Source organism: Myotis lucifugus, unplaced genomic scaffold (assembly GCF_000147115.1).
Source record: "Myotis lucifugus unplaced genomic scaffold, Myoluc2.0 scaffold_106, whole genome shotgun sequence".
NCBI classification, from domain to species: Eukaryota; Metazoa; Chordata; class Mammalia; order Chiroptera; family Vespertilionidae; genus Myotis; species Myotis lucifugus.
This window is the reverse complement of record NW_005871154.1, coordinates 274,080-296,502: the sequence shown is the minus strand read 5'-3', so window position 1 is coordinate 296,502 and position 22,423 is coordinate 274,080. Positions and strand designations below refer to the sequence as shown.

Genomic DNA, 22,423 nt, shown 5'->3' with positions numbered 1-22,423 from the left:
ACAATACTGTGGAAGGAGGCCAGGATCGTCCTTGGCCATTTGCCACTTACCAATGCCTCCTCCATCGGCAGACATATGGATGTAATACACTCACTGGGAGAGCACAGTAAGTAGCACGGGCCTCCCTTTGGGATTGTCTGGTTCTTTGTGATGCTGGTGACCGCTGCTGATGTGGTGGTTTCCTGGTCTCTATGCATTGGGTTGTCATGGGTTTGTTTCCTTCCCTCAAAGGGAGGCAAGATTCAAAAGCTAGATCAAGTGGGTTTGGTTGCCAGCTTCCAGAAGTCTTAAGTCTCATTGTTTTTAAGTTTAATGAGAAAGCTTTGAAGGATTTTAATAACACCCCGATCTGGAAGAAAACTCTACTAAGTCAGAGATGGTCTATATATGAGCAAGAGTGGGGCCAGAGACCACTGACGGGGGGCTGGGCGGGGGGAGTTACAGAAGTCTAGATTAGAGATGATTGTGCCTGAGATTAGCGGGATCCTGGTGAAACAGCTGGATTCAAGCAGAGACGATAGAATTTACTGGTTCGTTGGATACAAGGTGTGAATGAAAACAAAGAGTGAGGGACCGGAGGTGCACCCACATCTACAAAGCAGACATTACAGTAACTACAGGAGGTGGGAGAGCTGCTTGGTGGGAGAGGCTCACGGGGGGCAAAGATGGGAACAGAAAGCAAATGATATAATCAAAGGTAAAGAACTTCAAAAGAAAATACATAGTAAAAGACCATGGGCAGAGAAAGGTTCCATCTTTCCTCCCTGACCCCACAAGTTCCTGTGAAGTGGACATTTATCTGGTTTGAGGAAAACTGGTCTCATCAAGTGAGGGTAGGTGCCAGGTCAGCTAGAACAGAAAGCGGGCTATCAGAAGCAAGATCAAGAATCTAGAGATTTATGCAAATTCTAAAGATACTGAAAGTCCACAGGGACCGAGGATGCAAATGAGGCCAGAGATGAAAGAGCTGGAAGAAAAAGCATGAGGGCCCCTGACCCTAGCACTGTCTGATAAAAGCCATCATGGAAAATAGACTGAGGGCACATGCTGATAAGGAATGAAAAACAAGGAACAAGAACATTTAGTTTAAAGGCCAACCCGTAGAACTTACCATTGCCAAGTTTCCGCCTGGAATGTGAGCATCATGGTACTCACGTCCCCGGGTCAACAGGAGGGCATGGGTGGCGGTCTTCTCTCTGTTTTACAGTTGAACTTGGGGGTGGGGGGTGGGGGGAGGTCTTTACTAATTTACACATTTACTGTTGAGTAGAGTAATTGTGACATCAGAGGGAAAATATCCAATCATGGTTTTGTGCTTTTCTTTTGAAATTTCTCCTCACTTTTATTAGTCTTTTACATCTATACTCGTGTCTTACTTCTCACCTGCTTTATAGGTTATGGTATAGTGTACAATGTCCTAACATTCTAACATCTTTCAGTTTCAAATGGATCTTTGGCAGTTTTGTGACCTAGGGTTTTGAAATATTCAACGGGAACATATCTCTTCTCATGAATCTCAGCCGTGTTAACATCAATCTTTCACTTTTTCAGAAAGGGGGCACTGCGGCCTGCATGGCCAGATCATCATCATGTCACCTTGTGACATCATTAATGTCTGGATCATGTCTGGATCCCCGCAGTGAGCATCCAGGTGATCCCTCTCTTATGAAAGACATGGCAACATCGTCAAACAAAATATGAACCTTGACACCGTTAAACATCATTCCTTCTTTATGAAATCTTAACTACTGGTATGTTCATTAAGGAATTCACCTATATTGCTTTCTTAGGCTACGAGTGAAACTTTGTTTTCAAATCTCCTGTGACCCAGTTGATGGAATTGTAACTTGAAAGTTACAAGAGGGCCTCTTTCAGGATGTGAAAAGGGGGAGAGATTATGTAAGAGCAGTTTATGTTTGTGAATGGAGAAACTAGTTCTGTCATGTGAGAGGTTCACTGAATAATGAGCAGGTCAAGTGTGTTAAGTAGTTTTTATTGAGAGTTGCATTTTCCAATACCAAAAGGTTCTTATACACGTTTTAGCTTTGAAGGAAGGATTGAAAGGGGTTGGCATAAGTCAACAATGGTGTTTTGTTAAATGTGCTTATAGGAAGCAAATATTTTTTCAAGGACAAATAATTAGAAACTGTGATAGCAACCTTCTGTTATAAGGTAAGTTAAGATAAAATAATGTATCATCTGTATCTGTGTTAACACAAGGCCTAAGATGTGCTGAACCGGCTAAGTGGACATTTTACGATGGATTGGCAAGACAAAGATTGTAGATGCCACCTACTGAGGCAGCGACAACCTTCACATTTAAGGTAATATTGCTCCACCCTAGAACACTTACCTTTAATTACATATTCAATATTTGCCTTCTCATTGTACCATCGGCTTCCTAAAGGCAAGGATCAGATTCTCAGAATTTTTCACTTCTGGCCGGCTGTAGCCTCTTAATAAATATTGACTTAAGAATAACCTACCTTTAATTTGGGAAAATTAATCAGCTTAGAAAACTGCTAATTAATACACCAATTTCTTCTATTAACCCAACTTTAGCTATAAAATTGAGATAGGAGTAGGAAAACACAAATTTCACCAATAACAGTCCTTTTAATCAGTATTTTCTAACTCATCTTTCTGCAACAAGCCTTCTTCTAGAGATGGTTTTGATCTGCCTTTTGAGAGGAATGTAGCCAATAACAGTATCCCATGGGGAGCAGATAGAAAAGGCCAAGAGCCTAGAAATTAAGAAATTATATAACCAATCCACCCAAGTTATATGTATAACACATTTTTTTGAATACTGACACAAATGACATTTGATATTGTTTGTGGCATTGAGGAGACCCTTGTCGCCCGACTAAAGTATTTTGAAATCAATTAATTCACTACCAATATTTGTTTCAATGCTAACTATCAGGCATTTCACAAAAGTGCCAAGAGAAAAACCATCAGATATATTCATCAACAATTATAGTGCAAGAAACAAGAAATTAGACTCTTCTGGAAACTCCTTAGGAGCAAAGTAAAATGCCTTAACTTTGTTAATCTAAACTAACAGGCCAGAGTGATGGGCAACAAGCATTTCTCTGAGATCCAAAAGAACAGCTATTTAGGAAGCACTGATTCAGGCAGAAACCCAGATAGCATTCTGATTAGGGGGTGAAGGCAAGGGGTTTTTATGAGAAGGGGAAGAATAATCACATTAATAGAAGGGAAGGCATTTCTATTGGTGCTAATAAGCCAAGGAAGGCATTTCTATAGGGCAGATAAGCTAAGTTATTGCTTAGCTATACATAGTGCTGCTGATTCTAAAGGATGTCTTTAACTTTCGGTCCTGTCGTCAGACTGTCTGCTTTGCAAACAGTGATTTGGAATACCATGTTGCTTTGTCCCAGTTATTCTGCTCACTTAAGACATTTCAAAATTTGAGGAGTGAGACGGGTAAGGCAGTTGCTCTGGGTTGGTGACTCCAGTTCCATTTTAAGGTGGATCCATTTACATATATTTTTTAAAGTATGTTTTTATTGATTTATTTTAGAGGAAGGGAAAAGGACAGAAACATAGAAACATTGGTGAGAAATATTAATGACCTGCGATCTGCTGCCTCCTGCATGACCCCTACTAGGTATGGAGCCTTTAACCCAGGCATGTGCCTGACCAGGAATCCAACCAGTGACCTCTTGGTTCATGTGTCAACACTCAACCACCAAGCGACGCCAGCCAGGCTGTTTACGTATTTTTTACAGCTGAGATCATCAGGGCTTGGAAAATGCAGTGGAGATTGGGAATGTGACCACAGATATACTATCTCTCATAACCCACTCATAGGCATTTTCCCTTTGGCTGCAAAACTGCTTTCAGTTGGATATGAGGAATCCAGTCGGGACTTGCTAAAGATTTCCTCTAGGGCAGCAGTTCTCAACCTGTGTGTCGCGACCCCTTTGGGGGTCCAATGACCCTTTCACAGGGGTCACTTAAGACCATCGGAAAACACATCTATAATTACATATTGTTTTTGTGATTAATCACTATGCTTTAATTATGTTCCATTTGTAACAATGAAAATACATCTTGTATATCAGATATTTACATTACGATTCATAACAGTAGCAAAATTACAGTTACGAAGTAGCAACGAAAATAATTTTATGGTTGGGGGTCACCACAACACGAGGAACTGTATTAAAGGGTCACGGCGTTAGGAAGGTTGAGAACCACTGCTCTAGGGTGAAATGGATGGATTTGGGAGTGCCATTTACAGGGACCTTCCTTGTGCAAACTTTCTAAAACACTTTTGTTGTTGTTGTTCAAAAAACTTACCTTACTATAAAGACAAAACACTTTTAAAGAGAAACATCTGTAAACGTGGTAGGTGGGGGAGGACAGGGAGGGTGGCATTTGTTGAGACCCTCCTGCCAGTGATGGAGCAAAGCACTTGCAATGGTTAATCTAATTAACTTGAACCCACAGCACTCCAGTGGGGTAGGGACACGCTCCAGTTGCAGAAGGAACTGAGAAGTACAGGAATCTGGAAACCTGTTCAGCTACGGGGGAAACAAAAGAACTCAAACCTACCAGTTGTGATGTTGATGCCTGAAGGAACTCCTATGTGAGACAGTGAAGCGGCCAGCACCCAAAATGCTTCCCAAGTGTGACCCATCAGAAATTAGGACAGAATCCGGGGCAGCAGGGTAATCTACAGGGAAGGGAAAGCAAGTGGGACTTCGGTGCATTTCCAGCTGAAACTCAGCAATGCCTAGAACAGGGGTGGCACAGAGGCAGGTCAGCAGAGTGCTTTAGGTACCCAGTAGGGACACTTTCAGAGCTCCCACAGCCGACTTTGCTGTCTGGAATCAACAGACTGGAAGTTGCCTGCCAACCGGAACAATGTGTTTCCCTCCCCTGCAGAGCGTTCTCTCTCCCTTGGCGGCCCCCTGAGGAACGAAAGAGCCAGGAGTTGTTGGGAGCAGGCTTTCACTCCTCCATGGGGGGACCTGGGGGGCGGAGGCAGAGCCTGGGCCAAGGTCCACGGTGGCCACGCCCCGCGGGAGCCTGGATGCTCAGCGCCTCCCCACGCACGCTCTCCTGGTTCCTGTGCACCCTCGAGGCTCCTTACAGCAGCCTGCGCTCCAAGCTCAGCCGCGAAGAGGCCATGGCCAAGTCCAGGGGCCGGCTGTACCTCTGCATGTGCTTGGCTGCAGCGCTGGCCTCTTTCCTGGCAGGATTCATGGTGGGTAAGTGTGCAAACCCCAGCCCCCAGCCCAGGGCAGCTGCGGCTCGGCAGGGAAAACGGGGTTGGGCTGTGCTGGCCTCGTCCCGCCTGCTGAGCTCATCTCAGTCCGGGATGGTGAATTCGCGCAGTTTCAGCCCAACCGAAAGCCTAACGGAACGCAGTGGGCCTTCCTAATAAAGTGACCGAAGTCCACGTTTATTAGATGCTCCCTGGGTTCAGGGTACTGTTAAGAGCTGTTTAGAGCGTCACTCTCCGCAGGGATGAACATGGAGGTTTCCGTTACAAGCATTATCAATGAGTCACCCAAAGCTAGTAATTAATGTGTGCAGCGCTGCAAAAAGTGCCCTTTCCCCATCATTGATTAAATAAAAATCTGTGGAATGCTCCCTGTGTGTCCCGCATGGTGCTAAGAATTAGGACCCCCTCCCCATCGCGTCCCATTTTTATTTAATCAATGATGGGGGCCGCGTCAGAACAAGAGGAAGGCCCAGGCCTTGATGTCTAACGTGGGAAAATGAAAAGAACTTCCCTGATATAAAAACTCTTTTTAACCAACTCAAAATTGCATTACACAGCGGAATTGGAAGGTTCCCTGCCTTTGATATGAATATTTCTGTAAAGCTCACCGAGATCTATTTCTTACTTAGGGAAGGGCTATATTTGGCTCCTAGTTTTTATAAAAGTCTAAAGTAACTGTGTGTGTGTGATGTATATGTGCCTATGTGTCTTCTCCGCTCAGGCTGGTTTATTAAGCCTCTCAAAGAAACAACTACTACCCTGCGCTATCATCAAAGTGTGCGGTGGAACCTGATATCTGAGATGAAAGCTGAGAATATTAGGTCATTTCTTCGGTAAGTTTGTTTTGCATATTTGATCTTAACAATAAAGTGTTTAAGATATTGCAGAGTGAAGAGTGTACTGAATCTGGTTGTATTCCCATGGTAATCTTTGTGTAAAGTTAACAGGATACCGCCTTCATAAAATGTCCCTAAACCACTATTAGGATACAATCTATTTGACTGTGGCAGGAGTCTTTCTGCCCTAATTTCATCTTCAGAAAAATGTTAGCTGATTGCTTTATTAAGAAATGTTTCAACTTCATGTAACTTTGGGCTGCAACTGAATGTTATTCTTTGTTCCTCGGTCCCTGGGTTTAATCAGCAATGTTATTTAAACATTATATTTTGTCAGGAAGACTTAACTGGTTGCAAACTCTGACTTAGAGGGAAGGAGGTTAAAGTTTCAGAATCTCTCTGCCACAGATTAAACCTCTCTCCCATGTTGCAAGTATAAGTAATACAAATAGGACGAAGTGAAAGCAAAAGGCTCAGTGCAAATCCTCCGGTCTCTAGGCATGAAAAAGAATGACATTTGAGGGAGCCATTTTGAACTCCTTGAAGGTAATTAGCATGACATTTATTTCTATATTCAGACTCTTTCAAAGGATATTGTCATAAGAAATACCCCAACTTTATTGAAGTATAATTTAAACAAGGTAAACTGCTTCCATATAAAGCCTGCAATTTGAGAGTATTGACAGATGTAGAATAGACTCAACAAACCACCACCTCAATCTCAATACAGAAAGTGTACACCATGCCCTTTGCAGTTTATTCCTCCCTTTACCCCTGGCCCTAGATGATCATGGATCAATTTTACATCACTATGGATTCCTTTGCATTTTCTAGAATTTTATATAGATGGAATCGTACAATAAGTGCTCTTTTGTGTTTATCTTCGTTTACTCAGCGTGATGATTTTAGAGTTTATCAAAGTTGTTGCATGCATCAGTAGTTTATTGCTTTTTACTGCTGAGTAGTATTACATTGAATGAATACTACAATGTGTCAATGATGGACATTGGGTTGTTTCTAGTTTCTTTTTTATTGTGAATAAAGCTGCGATGAGCAAATGTGTGCAAGATTTTGTGTGCACATATGTTTTCATTACTTTTGGATTGCTGTTTTTGGATGATAAGCATATATTCAACATAAGAAAATGCCAAACAGACTTCCAAAGGGGTTGTACCACTTTCCATTGCTAGGGATCATGTGTGAATGTGCCCGTGCTCCCCATCCTAGCCAGCAGTTAGTACTGTTAGTTGTCTTAATCTTCACCATTCTAATGGGTGTGTAGGGGCATCTCATTGTGCTTTTAATTTGCATTGTCTAATGCTAAGCATCATCTCCAGTGCTTATTAGACACTTGTATATCTTCTTTTTTTTATTAATTTTTTTTTTGGCTAAAAGTATTACAAAGGGTATTACATATGTGTCCTTTTTCCCCCCCTGCCCTTGACAATCCCCTGCCCTCCCTTACCCCCCAGTGTCTTATGTCCATTAGTTATGCTTATATGGATGCATACAAGTCCTTCGGTTGATCTCTTACTCCCCTCCCTCCTGTCCCCCAACCCTCCCTGGCCTTCCCACTGCAGTTTGACAATCAGTTTGAGGCAGCTCTGCCTCTGTATCTATTATTGTTCAAAAGTTTGTAATGGTCTTTATTATCCATGAATGAGTGAGATCATGTGGTATTTTTCCTTCATTGACTGGCTTGTTTCACTTAGCATAATGCTCTCCAGTTCCATCCATGCTGTTGCAAATGGTAAGAGTTCCTTCTTTTTTACAGCAGCATAGTATTCCATCGTGTAGATGTACCACAGTTTTCTAATCCATTCATCTACTGATGGGCACTTAGGCTGTTTCCAGATCTTAGCTATGGTGAATTGTGCTGCTATGAACATATGGGTGCACATATCCTTTCTGATTGGTGTTTCTGGTTTCTTGGGATATATTCCTAGAAGTGGGATCACAGAGTCAAATGGGAGTTCCATTTTTAGTTTTTTGAGGAAACTCCATACTGTCTTCCATAGTGGCTACACCAGTCTGCATTCCCACCAGCAGTGCACAAGTGTTCCTTTTTCTCCACATCCTCTCCAGCACTTGTCGTTTGTTGATTTGTTGATGATAGCCATTCTGACAGGTGTGAGATGGTACCTCATTGTTGTTTTGATTTGCATCTCTCGGATGATTAGTGACTTTGAGCATGTTTTCATATGTCTCTTGGCTTTCTGAATGTCCTCTTTTGAAAGGTGTCTATTTAGATCCTTTGCCCATTTTTTGATTGGATTGTTTATCTTCTTTTTGTTAAGTTGTATGAGTTCCCTATAAATTTTGGAGATTAGGCCCTTATCAGATATGATGTTGGCAAATATGTTTTCCCATGCAGTGGGTTTTCTTGTTGTTTTGTTGATGGTTTCTTTTGCTGTGCAGAAGCTTTTTATTTTGATGTAGTCCCATTTGTTCATTTTCTCTTTAGTTTCAACTGCCCTAGGAGCTGTATCAGTGAAGAAATTGCTTTGGCATATGTCTGAGATTTTTTTGCCTTTGGATTCTTCTTTTATAAAGTCTCTCATGTGGTCCATCTTTGTGAATGATCCATGTGCACTTGGGAAAAATGTATATCCTGCTTCAATGGGATGAAATGTTCTATAAATGTTCTATAAATCCATCTCATCCAGTATGTCCTTTAGAGTCTGTTTCCTTGTTAAGTTTTTGTCTGGAAGATCTATCCAGTGAAGTCAGAGGGGTGTTAAAGTCCCCTACTATGACTATATTATTGTCTTTCTCTCTGTTAAAGTCCTCTAGAAGTTTTTTTTTAATATATATATTTAGGTGCTCCTATATTGGGTGCATATATGTTTACCGGGGTTATATCCTCTTGTTAGATCGATCCCTTTATTATTATGTAGTGACCTTTGTTGTCTCTTGAGATGGCCTTCATTTTAAAGTCTATTTTGTCAGATATGAGTATTGCTACTCCAGCTTTTTTTTCTTTTCCATGGAAAATTATTTTTCCATCCCTTCACTCTCATCCTATGTGTATCTTTTGTTTTGAGGTGGGTCTCTTGTAGATAAATTTTAAATCAACTTCTCAATATCTACCAAAAAAAAAAAAAAAAGAAAAAGCCTGCTGGAATTTTTATTAAAATTGCATTTACTCTATAGATGAATTTGGAAAAGAAGTAACTTTTTAAAAATACTGAGTCAATCTATTCATTTATCTTGGGGGTTGCCCCACAGTTTAACTTTTCACTCATTGAGGGACACTGCCATTTTCCTCAGTTTTGGGGTATTAACATTTGTGTACAGGTTTTATGTAACCATAGGCCAGTGATGGCGAACCTTTTGAGCTCAGCGTGTCAGCATTTTGAAAAACCCTAACTTAACTCTGGTGCCATGTCATATATAGAAATTTTTTGATATTTGCAACCATAGTAAAACAAAGATTTATATTTTTGATATTTATTTTATGTATTTAAATGGCATTTAACAAAGAAAAATCAACCCAAAAAATGAGTTCGAGTGTCACCTCTGACACGTGTGTCATAGGTTCGCCATCACTGCCATAGGCTATCATTTCTCTGAGACAAATGCACAAGGGTGAAAATTTCTAGTTTTAGAAGAGTCTGCCAAACTCCTGTAGAACATGGCCTATCACTCTATATTCTCCATTAGTGTTGTCACTATTTTAAATTTTCCTCATTCTGACACGTGCACAGTGATACCTCATTCCCCAAGTGGCTAATTAATTATATTGAACCTCTTTTCCTGTACTTATTCACCATCTGTATATGCTCTTCACTAAAATGTCTGTTCCTGTCTTTTGCCTATTTCCAGCAAGTTCGTGTTTGTTTTTTTCTTTTGAGCTTTGAGAGTTCTTATATTTTCCAGATACAATTCTTTTGTAAGCTTTGTGGTATGTATATATATTTTACCAGTCTGTTATTTGTCCTTTCATAATTAACTAGAGGCCCGCATGAAATTTGTGCACGGAAGGGGGGTGTCCCTCAGTCCGGCCTGTACCCTCTCTAATCCGGGACCCCACACAATCCCAAAACCGCTGGCTTGTAACCGCTCACCGGCCTGATCTCCCTAACTGCTCTCCCCCGCCGGCCTGATCCTCCTAACTGCTCTCCCTCGCTGATCTGATCCCCCTAACTGCCCTCCCCTGCCGGCCTGATCTCCCTAATTGCTCTCCCTGCTGGCCTAATCGCCCCTAACTACCTCTGCCTTGGCCCCACCACCATGGCTTTGTCTGGAAGGATGTCCGGTCTAATGTGCATATTACCCTTTTATTAGTATAGATAGAGGCCTGTTGCACAGGTGAGGGCCAGCTGGTCTGCCCTGAAGGGGGTCCCGGATCAGGGTGGGGTTTCTCTTGGGGGGCGGGGCCAGCCTGGGAGAGGGGCTAGGGCAGTTTGCAGGCTGACCATGCTCCCATTGGGGTGGGGGAGTATCTGTTGGGGATGGGGCTGGGCTGGGTGAGGGGCTGAGGGCCATTTGCAGGCCTGTCATGCCCCCATCCGAGTGGGGGTCCCTGCTGGGGGCGGGGCAGCCTGGGCGAATGCCTGGGTGCAGTTTGCAGGCTGGCCAAGCCCCTGACTTTGTCTGGAAGGTCTCCAGAAGGTCTCCCGGTCTAATTAGCATATTACTCTTTTATTAGTATAGATGGGGCATTTGCAGATCAGAAAGTTTTAATTTTAATGAGGTTTAGTTTATCCAGTTTATCAGTTTTTCCTTTTATGGATCATACTTTTAGGTTCAAGTGAGTAGCCCTAGATCCCTTTTCCCCTTTCCCCACCCCTCCACCCCCACATTGTGATTCATCTAGAGTTAATTTCTACATATGGTACAATGTTTGATGAGGTTTATTCTTCTGCCTATGGATGTCCAATGTTTCCAGCACCATTTGTTGAAATGCTATCCTTCTGCCGTTTAATCGCTTTTGCGCCTTTGTCAAAAATTAGTTGAATATATTTATGCGAGTCTATTTCTGGGTTTCTATTTGTTCTATTAACCTACGTGTCTACTTTCCCCAGTACACTGACTGTATGCCTTTTTCTCCTCCTCCTCCTTCTCTCGCTTCTTTTTGGTCTTCGTGTGTGTGTGTGTGCACTGACTGAAATTCCAGTACTGTGTTGAATAAAAGTGATGAGAGATATCACTTCCCCTGTTTCTAAATCAGAGTTTTACTATTAAATTCAGAGTTTTATGATGTTATCTGTAGATTTTTTGTGGATGCTTTTTATCGAGTTCAGGAATCTCGGCTCTATCCCAACATTGCTAAGAAAATTTTAAAAATTTTATTTATTGATTTTTTTTTTTTGAGAGAGAGAAAGAGAGGAGGGAGAAAGAAGGAGAAAGAGAGCAAGAGAGAGACATTGATTTGTTGTTTCACTTATTTATGCACTCATTGGTTGATTTATGTGCCCTGACCAAGGATCAAACCCTCTACCTTGGCATATTGGTACAATGCTCTAACCAATTGAGCTATCCAGCCATGGCAGAAGTTTTCTTGTTTCTTTTTTTTAAATCATGAATGAGTATTAAATATTGTCACATGGTTTATCTGCTTCAATTTATATGATCTTATGATATTTCTTCTTTAGCTGGTTAGCAATTCTTTTATTTCTTTAATGATTTGGGGTAGGGATCCAAATTCTATCAGGAATGACTTTCCAGTCTCCTATGGGAATGTGAAATTATCTGTTCTTTCTAATTCTATAAATTGTTAATTTATATATTATGAGGCTCATTTATGAGGTATATACACATTAATTTGTTATGGCCTGAAGATAGAACTACCCTTTTTCTTTATGAAATGTCCTTCTTTATCTTTGGTAATAATGTCTATCTTTAAATCTATTTTATTTGGTATAAATATAGCCACATCAACCTTCTTATGTTATATTTGCATGGTATGTCTTCTTTCATCCACTTATTTTTAACCTACCATTTTCTTTACAATTAAAATGTACCTTCTAGGAAACTCCATACTATTTCCAAAGTGGCTGCACCATTCTGCATTCCCACCAACAGTGCATGAGAGTTCTCTTTTCTCCACATCCTCGCCAACACGTGTTTGTTCATTTATTGATGATAGCCATTCTGACAGGTTTGAGGTGATATCTCATTGTGGTTTTCATTTGGATTTCTGTGATGACCTTGAACATCTTTTCTTATGTCTGTTGGCCGTCTATATGTCCTCTTTGGAGAAGTGTCTATTCAGGTCCTTTGCCCATTTTTAAATTGGATTATTTGTCTTCCTGGTGTTGAGTTGTATAAGTTCCTTATAAATTTTGGATATTAACCCCTTATCTGATTATCATTGGTAAATATGTTCTCCCATTCAGTGGGTTGTCTTTTCATTTTGTTGATGGTGCAAAAGCTTTTTATTTTTATGTGGTCCCATTTGCTTATTTTCTTTTCCTTTGTTTCCCTTGCCAGAGGAGATATGTCAGGAAAAATATTGCTACAAGAAATGTCTGAGACTTTACTACCTATGTTTTCTTCTAGGATTTTTATGTTTTCATGAATACATTTAAGTCGAATCCATTTTGAGTTTTTTCTTGTGTATGGTGCAAGTTGGTGATCTAGTTTGTGTCCATCAGTAAATGAATGGATAAGAAAGCTGTGGTACATTTACTCTCAGAAATTTGAACTCATGGCTTCAGTGTTTTCTAGCCTTCAAGATTGCTGTTGAGATTTGGGGGTCATTTGATCCCAGTTCCTTTGTATCTGATATCTCTTAAAGGAAGATTTTAGTATTTTTTCTTTCTTTCTTTTTTTTTAGAGAGTAAGTATAGGGAGGATTGGAGAGGGAGGAGAGAGAAAGAGCGCATGACTGAAACATCATTGGTGTGACAGAGACACATCAATTGGTTGCCTCCCATACGTGTCCCCAACCAAGGCTGGGGATCGAAACTGCACCCCAGGTGTGTGCCCTTGACCAGGAATCAAACCCACAACCCTTAAATCTAAAGGCCAACAATCTAACCACACTGGCCAGGGCTTCCTTATTTTTAAAATGGGAACAATAGAAGAGGGATTGTGAGAATTCAATGAGATAATCCCTGTGCAAGTACCTGGCATATAGTTCCTGGCATTTGGTAAGTTTTCAATAAATGTTCATTTTCCTTTTTTGGTTGTCCTCTGGTTGACTAAAAAACCAACTTACGAACGTATTATTGTTCTGATGGGGAAAGGGGTTTGGGAAATAGTTTTAAAATATTACCTCAAGCAAAATATATCTCCTTAAGAACTACATTTGTGAGGTCACGTGAATGTTCCCAATCATTTAAACTCAGAACCAAGAGAACATTGCCCAAACTCAATTAAACAAACCTCTATTGTATAATCCTTAGGTCACAGGCAGGAATTAAGCAGGAGGGACTTTCTCTTTAGTGAGATAAATAAACAATTTCATACAAAATGATAAAGCAACAGTATGTAAATATATATAGTGTTAAATAGACTTGCCAACTGGCCCAAAATGTCCTCACTTACTGATGAGCAGCAAGAAGGCACACCGCTGGTACAGAGGCGTGATGTTTGTCTAGGGTGAGTTCTCATCTGAGCCTCTACTGATTGTATGTGTTTACCATGAAATGTGTTCTTTTCCAGGGGAGCATGATGTGAATGAAACCGGTAGCTACACACAAACATTTAAAAACTGGGGTGGAGCAGCCGGCTGGTGTGGCCCCACCAGGAGATCATGCTTCGATTCCCAGTCAGGGCACATGCCCAGGTTTCCACTTGATCCCCAGTAGGAGGCGTGCAGGAGGCAGCTGATCAGTGATTCTCGTCATTGATGTTTCTCTCTCTCTCTCTCTCTCTCTCTCTCTTTCTCTCTCTCTCTCTCTCTCTCTCTCTCTCTCTCTCTCTCTCTCTCTCTCCCTTCCTCTCTCTGAAATCAATAGAAACACATTTTAAAAAGAAACAAACTGGAGTGGGGCAGAAAAATAAATTTTCCTCCTACCTTTCCTCCAAGGTCTTCTGGCTGGACTGATAAACTAACATAAGATGGGTTAACAGGAGAAAATAACCAAATTTATTGCATATGTATACACGGGGGTCGCATAAGAATATGGGGCCGGAGGACAGACCCCGCAGTTCAAGCTGGTATTGCACCTGGAGCTAAAGGGAAGGGCATTTGGGGTTTGGGACTTCAAAGGGCAGGAATGCAAATCACATGGGACTTCAAAGGGCATGACAGCAAGTCACCTGTATTTATTGTAAATACGTATTTTAAACAACGGCACACAGAGAGGACTTTGATCAAATGGGCCTTTCTAGATTCCTTCCTGTCTATCAGATTTGGCTCATAGCAAACTATAGTTACCTGTGATGATATCTCCCTTTCTGATGCAGGTTCTCCATTTAAATTCCTTTCAGGCAGTAGAGGGAAAGGCCAAAGATTTTTTTCTGAGATGTTTATTTCTTGGAAATAACCGGCTTAAAATAATCAGTACCCCAAAAGGCTCATTTTGAGGTGGCCATCTCTGCTCCCCCTCACTGGCACATCGAGAAATGGGTAATGCTCGATGGGTTTTTTATTTCTCTCTGATACAGAAATGATAAGTTAATGCCTACAGTATGAGTCACGCATCTAGAATAGTTCTTAGGCACATCATCTGAAAAGAGTAGTCGCTAACTCCCCCTTGTGTTCTCTTTTCATTTTAGTTCGTTTACGAAGCTCCCTCATCTGGCTGGAACAGAACAAAATTTGCTGCTTGCCAAGAAAATCCAAACCCAGTGGAAGAAATTTGGACTGGACTCTGCCAAGTTGGTTCATTATGATGTTCTCCTGTCTTACCCTAATGAGACAAATGCCAATTATATATCAATTGTGGATGAACATGGCATTGAGGTGATGTAGAATTGTTGGTACTTCTCATACTTTACAACTCCACCTTTTCACATGAATTGGAATTTAGGGTCAAGTAAAGATCAATTTGTTAATAGTGCACTGGGACTCATGTTTTCTAGAAAAGTTAAGTTGCAAACTAATTATTCGGTGTTTACTATGTGCCAGGCACAGTGCTAGGTCCGGTGACCAGAATGCAGACTAGGGCATGGTTCTGTTGCTACATAAGGTCAGGCAGACAGAACACATCATTTCAAATCAACGTGGTAAGTGCTCTGAAGAGTTTGATTGGGTTCTTTATCTACAATGAAAAGGGTCACGTGGCCCAGTGTTGATGTAAGAACATCCAAACCTGTAGAAAATTATTATACGAGTTTATTTGGGTCCAACTGATGTCATATGCCTGGTTGCAACTTTTTATTCATTTGAAATTAAGGAGGGAACATAGGAAGATCACATGGAGGTGGGAGAAAACCAAGTGGGGATTGAATTACAGGATAATTAACAAGATTATGAGCTCTCTTGAGGGTGGTTATTTCAAAGGCGTGTTAACCTAAATGCACAGAAACAATGGAAGTGCTTGCTTAAGGCAAAGGTCAACCTTTTACTAAAAAGTTATATGTCTATTTTTACAAAAGACAATTATGGAGAAATATGTAAATGAGCATTGTACTTAAATGGGATAATAAACTTTTTTTAATTTCTTTATTGGTTAAGGTATTACAAATGTGTGATAATAAACTTTTTTAAAGAAATCAACAAATGTTATATGTTTAGGGTGTGACTACCATCATGACCTGCCCAGTTAGGAATTTATGATCAGATCATCTTATAAGGTTACTTTCCATAGAACCCCCTTTTTTGTTCATACCTCCCTGTAAGTCATAGAAGGCTTCCCAAAAGAGTTGATGTGTGAGTCATGAAGATTCTAAAGGTTTTTTTTAAAAATACATTTTATTGATTTTTTACAGAGAGGAAGGGAGAGGGATAGAGGGTTAGAAACATCAATCAGCTGCCTCTTGCACACCCCCTACTGGGTATGTACCCACAACCAAGGTACATGTCCTTGACCGGAATCGAACCTGGGACCCTTGAGTCTGCAGGCTAACGCTCTATCCACTGAGCCAAGTCGGTTAGGGCTCTAAGGTTTAATTAATCATATAATAAATCAAGATAAGAGAATTCTAGGCAGAAGAGAAAATATTGGCAAAACTGGAGATGTACTAATTTCATTTTATTGGGGAATTTAAAGATTTTCTGTATTTCAAGAGTGTAAAATATAAAGTGAGCCATGAAAAAAAATAAAGTGAGCCACAATAAGAGAGAAATCGTATACAGTTGACTCTTGAACAACATGGGGTGAGGAACGCCGACCTACAATCCATGGATAACTTTTGACTCCCTAAAACTTTACAAATAGCCTACTGTTGACAGGAAGGCTACTGGTAACATAAGCAGTCAATTAATGCATATTTTGTATGTTATATGTATTATATACTATACTAGAGTCCCATTGCATGAAAATTTGTGCACTCAGGGGCGGTCCCTCAACCCGGCCTATGCCCTCTCACAGTTGGGGACCCCTTGGAGGATGTCCACCTGCCAGCTTAGACCCGCTCCCTGAGGGATCGTGCCTAAGGTGGCACTCAGACATCCTCTGGCAGCCCAGGAGCCCTCCTCCTTAGTGCTGCAGAGGAGGCGGGGAAGGCTCCCATCACTGCCGCTGTGCTGGCCAGCCATGAGCCAGCTTCTGGCTGAGCAGCACTCGCCTGTGGAAGCGCAATGACCACCAGGAGGAAGCTCCTGCATTGAGCGTCTGCCCTCTGGTGGTCAGTGTGCATCACAGCAACCAGTCATTCTCCTGTTAGGGTCAATTTGCACATTACCCTTTTATTATATAGGATTCTTACAATAAAGTAAGCTAGAAAAAAGTTATTAAAATAATAAGAGAAATTACCTTTACTGTATTTTACATATTTATTGAAAATTTTCTGCTTATAAGTGGTCCCTTGCAGTTCAAACTTGTGTTGTTCAAGGGCCAACTGTATATGTTTTGGGAGCAGGTCATGGAAGGGCTTATACACTGTCCTAAGGAGTGAGGTCTTCAACCTCAGTCAGTGAAACCATTGACAAGTCCTAGCAAAATGGAAGGGTGTGGTTAGAGAGGCACTCAGATAGTTTGGGCAGTCTGCAGGTTAGACCTAGACCAGGCAAGGAGTTAAGGTGGAGTCTAAGACAACAGTGCAGGTAAAAGATGATGAAGTCCTGAATTAGGATGGTAGCAGGAATGAGGAAGAGGGATAGATTTGAGAAATAGTTAGGAAGCAGTATTGGCAGGACTTGACTAGTGATTGGAAGAAGGAGAGGAGGACAGGGTTCAGTTTGATTCCTAGGCGTCTGGGGTGGGTGGCTAGCTAGTGATGCTCATAATAGCAGTAGGGAATGCAGAAGTAGACCTGTGATGAGAGAAGATAAATGCAAAGTTAAGGAAGTTGAGTTTGGACATCCACGCTGAAATGCCCATCAGGCCCTTAAATACATGTCTGGAAGGCCAGGCATCATAAGCATATCAGGTATGGGTAAAATTTTAAGTCAATGAAACCTCCCAGGAAGGGAGTATGGAATGAGGCTAGCACTGTACTGCAGACAAAACACAGGGAAATATTATTTAAATACAAATGAGAGACAAGCTGAAAGGAATAGGAGAATCATGAGAGTGCCACCTTCAAAGCCTGTTTTTATATATCACGTGGGAACTTTTAGTTACCCCAAATTGCATGCATGTATAGAAGTTTCCATGATTTTGAAGACAACGATGATAAGGCTCTTTCTCCTTGTTGCCAGTGGAATTTATCTATTTGATTACAGAACCTAGTTTCAGGATGCTTAATCTTAAGTGTATACTTGGGGCAAGATGCATTATTCCTTAATAGCGATCTAGAAAGTTTCTTTCTAATGTCATGTGTTTCATTGCTTGCTAGATTTTTAAAACATCATACCTTGAGCCGCCACCAGATGGATATGAGAATGTTACAGATATTGTACCGCCATATAATGCTTTCTCAGCCCAAGGCACGCCAGAGGTAAAATAAAAGACATTTTCTTATTCAACTCTTTAAAACTTCTTTTGTTATACAAAACCTATGTGGAGGGCTAAACCGAAGAGATTAGGAGGACCCTGCATGCTGATCTTTGAGGTTCAGTGCTTCAGTGCTATTCACACACTTCCTAAAAAAAAAAAAAAAAAACAGAAAAAGAAAGAAAATAAATAACACAAAAATGAGACCCTGATGGACCAAATGCCACTTTCTTTGAAATAAAGAAATGCTGTACATGCCTTTAATTCAGTAAGAGCAATAGATGTTTTTACAAGTTTTTTTCTTTGTTCATAGCCTGACTTTGTTACAGAATAATAGATGTGATTTTATAGATCAGACTATAGACATTTTAAGATGAACTCCATAGTTGGAAATTAAACATAGCTGGGATTTTAAAATGACTTTTATTTAATCCTACTTCCCACGACTCAGTGTACGCTGGTAGTTTCTTCAAAGTTGGATACATGGTTTAAAATGTTTTACATATTGTCAATTTTTAAAAACTTTTGAGCATATTGAAATATTTTCTACTTCTGTAGAATTAGCATGGACCTATCTATTGAGCCCAAGCAGGAAAGACAGCATTTGATGATGCAGTGTTGTGGAGCAAACTTATTCTTCGGTTTTCTCTTTAATTATAGCAGTGGTATGTATTTTTCTTTTTTTGTTTCTCCTGCAGGGAGATCTTGTATATGTAAACTACGCTCGTACTGAAGATTTTTTCAAACTAGAAAGAGAAATGGGCATCAACTGCACGGGAAAGATTGTTATTGCCAGATATGGGAAGATCTTCAGAGGAAATAAAGTATTGTGTTGTTTGTTTTCCTAGAGTCCTAGAGTGAAGAAGATAAGATATATTCTGTAGATGTAAATGAACATTTTATATTGTTTCCAAAATTGCTTTATAAATATATATATATATATAGCTATTTCCATGGTTGCACAGAAAATTCTGTTTTATGTATGTGTGTGTGTATATATACTAGTATATATACATATATGTGTGTGTGTGTATATATATGTGCTATTTCCATGGTTGCACAGAAAATCCTGTTTTTATGTTATCTCATATATTTAGAAAGGGAAATTATTTTCAATAATTTTATTACCAAAGCAATATTTGCTTTCCCCCCTCTTTTTAAAAAATGTGTTTATTGCTTTTAGAGAGGAAGAGAGAGAAATATCAATGCATCAACATTGATTGGCTGCCTCCTGCATGCCCCCTACTGGGACTTGAGCCTGCAACTTGGGCATGTGCCCAGACTGGGAATTGAACTGGAGACCTCTTGGTGCATGGGTCGATGCACAACTACTGAGCCCCACTGGCCATGCAATATTTGCTCTTTTATTTAATTGAAGGACATTTATATGATTTTTAAAAAAAAGCTTGCCCTGGTCAGTTTGGCTCAGTGTTTAGAGCATCGGCTGGCAGACTGAAGGGTCTCGGGTTCAATTCCCAGTCAAGGGCAGGTACCTCCCTTGAGGGTTTGTTCTCCAACCCTGGTTGAGGCGATTGAAGGAGGCAACCAATCTATGTGTCTCTCACATCAATGTTTCTCTCTCTCCACCCCCCTCCTTTCCACTCTGTCTGAAAATCAATGGAAAAAAAATATCCTTGGGTGAGGATTAAGAAAAACAACAACAAAAAAGCCCAAAAAGCTCTCCTGTATTACCAAACTTCATTGCCCAGCCATAATTTTAACCTAATTCTGTGAAATATGAATATAAATACATGTCTCTATAATGATTTTTTACATATATAATTTTTTAACAAAGAGGGCATCAGACACTATACATTGTATAACTTTATTTTTTCCCTCAGCAATAACTTGTGGGTATTCTTCCATGGTAAGTGTATGGGACTCTACATCCATAAAGCCTGGGTTCTGCTTTAGTCTGGACTTCTATTCCCTAAGCCTTTTACTGTGAGCAAGTTGCTTAACCTTTCTGTTCCAGTGTTTCCTCATGTATGAAATGGAAACGCTAACAATAGTACCGAACTCCTAGAATCCTCGTTCGGATTAAATGACTTGGTGTAGGAAAGCACTTCAGATAGTGACTCATACTTAGTAATTTCTATGTAACTGTTTATCAAGCGAATTTCTCATTATTTTAGATGACTACATAATATTTCACAGAATTGATAGCAACTTATTTAACTATTTCTCTGTTGACAGATGCTTGGCGTCTTAAATTTGTTAGTATTACAAATAATTCCATTGTGAACATGTATTTGAACATGTGTATGAAGATATTTTTGTAGTATTGATTCCTAGAAGTTGAATGGCTGATTCATACGGTATCTTGTTTAAAAAGTTTGATATGCACTATCAGATTACCCTTCAGAAAAGTTGTAACAGATTGTGCTCTCTCTAACATTATATATGAGTGCTTTCTGAACGTTTTAGTTGATCAAAACTGATGGTTATCTACCTTTTGCTACAACACTTCTGGTAAAGAATAATTTAGTATCTTATAGGGTATATTCTCTTATTTGTGGTCAGTTTGGATAATTAGGAAAACATTTACAGAAACACTGTGGCCAATTTTTAAACAATTTGACTATTCTGCATATAATTTTAAATTAGTTTAGTTCCACGCATATTGGGAGTGGTTATTCTATGATGTGCCAGATTTTGGAGGGTGGATAGTTCTTAAAAACACCCTCTGTGCCAGTATTCTCTTATATATAGAATGGAAATGCTAATAACAACACTAACCTCTTAGAATGCTAACCCAGGGGAGAAAAGATATTTAAAAGATCTTAAAATACTTTCATCCATCCTAAAATAGAAATATGTACAAAATATAGAAGTATGAAGAGGGGAAGCATTAATTTTAACTTTTCCTTTATTTATTTATTTATTTATTTATTTATTTATTTATTTATTTATTTATGGAGAGGAAGAGGGAAAGATTGAAAGATTGAGATAGATGGGGGAGGAAGGGAAAGAGGGAGAGAGAGAGAGAGAGAGAGAGAGAGATTGATTAGTTGTCCCACTTATTTATGCATCTATTGGTTCTTTCTTGTTGTATGTGCCCTGACTGGGGATCAAAACCAAGTCCTTGGCATGTTGGGCCAATGCTTTAACCAACTGAGCTACCCAGCCAGGGCAGGAAACATTAATTTTTCAGTTTTAGGAACAGTAGGAATGTTTTCCAGAAGTGATAACTTATTTGGAGTTGTGTAGAATAAATGAGAGTTGCTAGGTCTACCGAGACATTATATTCAAGGCAAAGAGAACTAAATGAGTAACAGCATGATAAAAAGCAGTGTCTGAATTTGCTTGCATTATTAAGGTGATTTCCGCTTAGGTGAATGAGCCAATCATTTGCCGTTTCTACGTCATGGACTGCACGTTGCCCCTGCAGGTTAACAATGCCATGTCGGCAGGAGCCATAGGCATCATCTTGTACTCAGATCCAGCTGACTACTCTGCCCCTGAGGTACAGCCGTATCCCAAAGGATGGAACCTTCCTGGAACTGCAGCCCAGAGAGGGAACGTGTTAAATTTGAATGGCGCTGGTGACCCGCTCACTCCAGGCTACCCAGCTAAAGGTAAGGGATGAGCCTGTCATGGTCTACCCATTTCTGCAAAAATAGTACTTGCCCTTAGAAGGCATAGAAGCTAGCATCTACAGAACAACATTAAAGCTGTGTGTAATAATAATTTGGATTGCTCTTGCTAGGAATTCAGACATTTCCCCTGTATTATTTTAGTTTTAAATTTTCATGAGGTGTGGACATGGAGAAAGGAAGGTCAGTTCAGTTCTCTCCCTACTTTTAGTAGAGAGGAGGTTCAGAAACACAGATCCTCAAATCCAAACTAGGATGTAGGGTTTCAGAGTTGCCTAGTGATTTTATGCTTCTCTAGATCATACATTTCTATTTTTAAAAATACCAATGAGACTTTTTTTGTGATATTTAATGTGTAAAGTATGAAAAGTTTTGACATCTATGTAACCATCTCCACAAATTAATGAATGTATTTATAACCCAAAAGTTTCCTCACATCTCTTTTTTTATAAATATACTAGAGGCCTGGTGCACGAAATTTGTGCACTGGGGGATGGGGTTCCCTCAGCCAAGCCTGCCCCTCAGTCCGGGAGCCCTCAGTGGATGTCCTACTGATGGCCACAGTCTGGCAGCAGAGGCTCGGTGCAGCCGTCCCCGTGTGTGTGTTTGTATGTGTGTGTGTGTGTGTGTGTGTGTGTGTGTGTGTCTGCGTGTCTGCTGGGGGCCTGCCCCCAGCCTCACCACATAGGCTCTGAGCAGTTGCCGTGTGTGTGTGTCCACTGGTAGTCTGCTCCCAACCACATTGGAAGCTCAGAGTAGGTGCTGTGTGTGTGTGTGTGTCTGTCTGCTGGGGGTGTC

The 22,423-nt window shown here is 40.4% G+C and overlaps 1 protein-coding gene across 2 annotated transcripts in view; it reads left to right on the top strand.

The window, feature by feature from the left end:
• The first annotated feature begins 5,076 nt into the window (after positions 1–5,076).
• NAALAD2 (N-acetylated alpha-linked acidic dipeptidase 2) overlaps positions 5,077–22,423 on the top strand; it is a 47,054-nt gene continuing 29,707 nt past the window's right edge. Inside the window, exons 1-6 of one of the 2 annotated variants that reach the window (XM_006092869.3) lie at positions 5,077–5,243; positions 5,982–6,093; positions 14,767–14,953; positions 17,932–18,033; positions 18,728–18,853; positions 21,421–21,607. In XM_006092869.3, coding sequence (XP_006092931.2) covers positions 5,162–5,243; positions 5,982–6,093; positions 14,767–14,953; positions 17,932–18,033; positions 18,728–18,853; positions 21,421–21,607 — 796 coding nt within the window. In that variant the 5' untranslated portion in view covers positions 5,077–5,161. The remainder of the gene's footprint in view (positions 5,244–5,981; positions 6,094–14,766; positions 14,954–17,931; positions 18,034–18,727; positions 18,854–21,420; positions 21,608–22,423) is intronic. The other variant, XM_023757361.1, reaches the window with a different exon arrangement.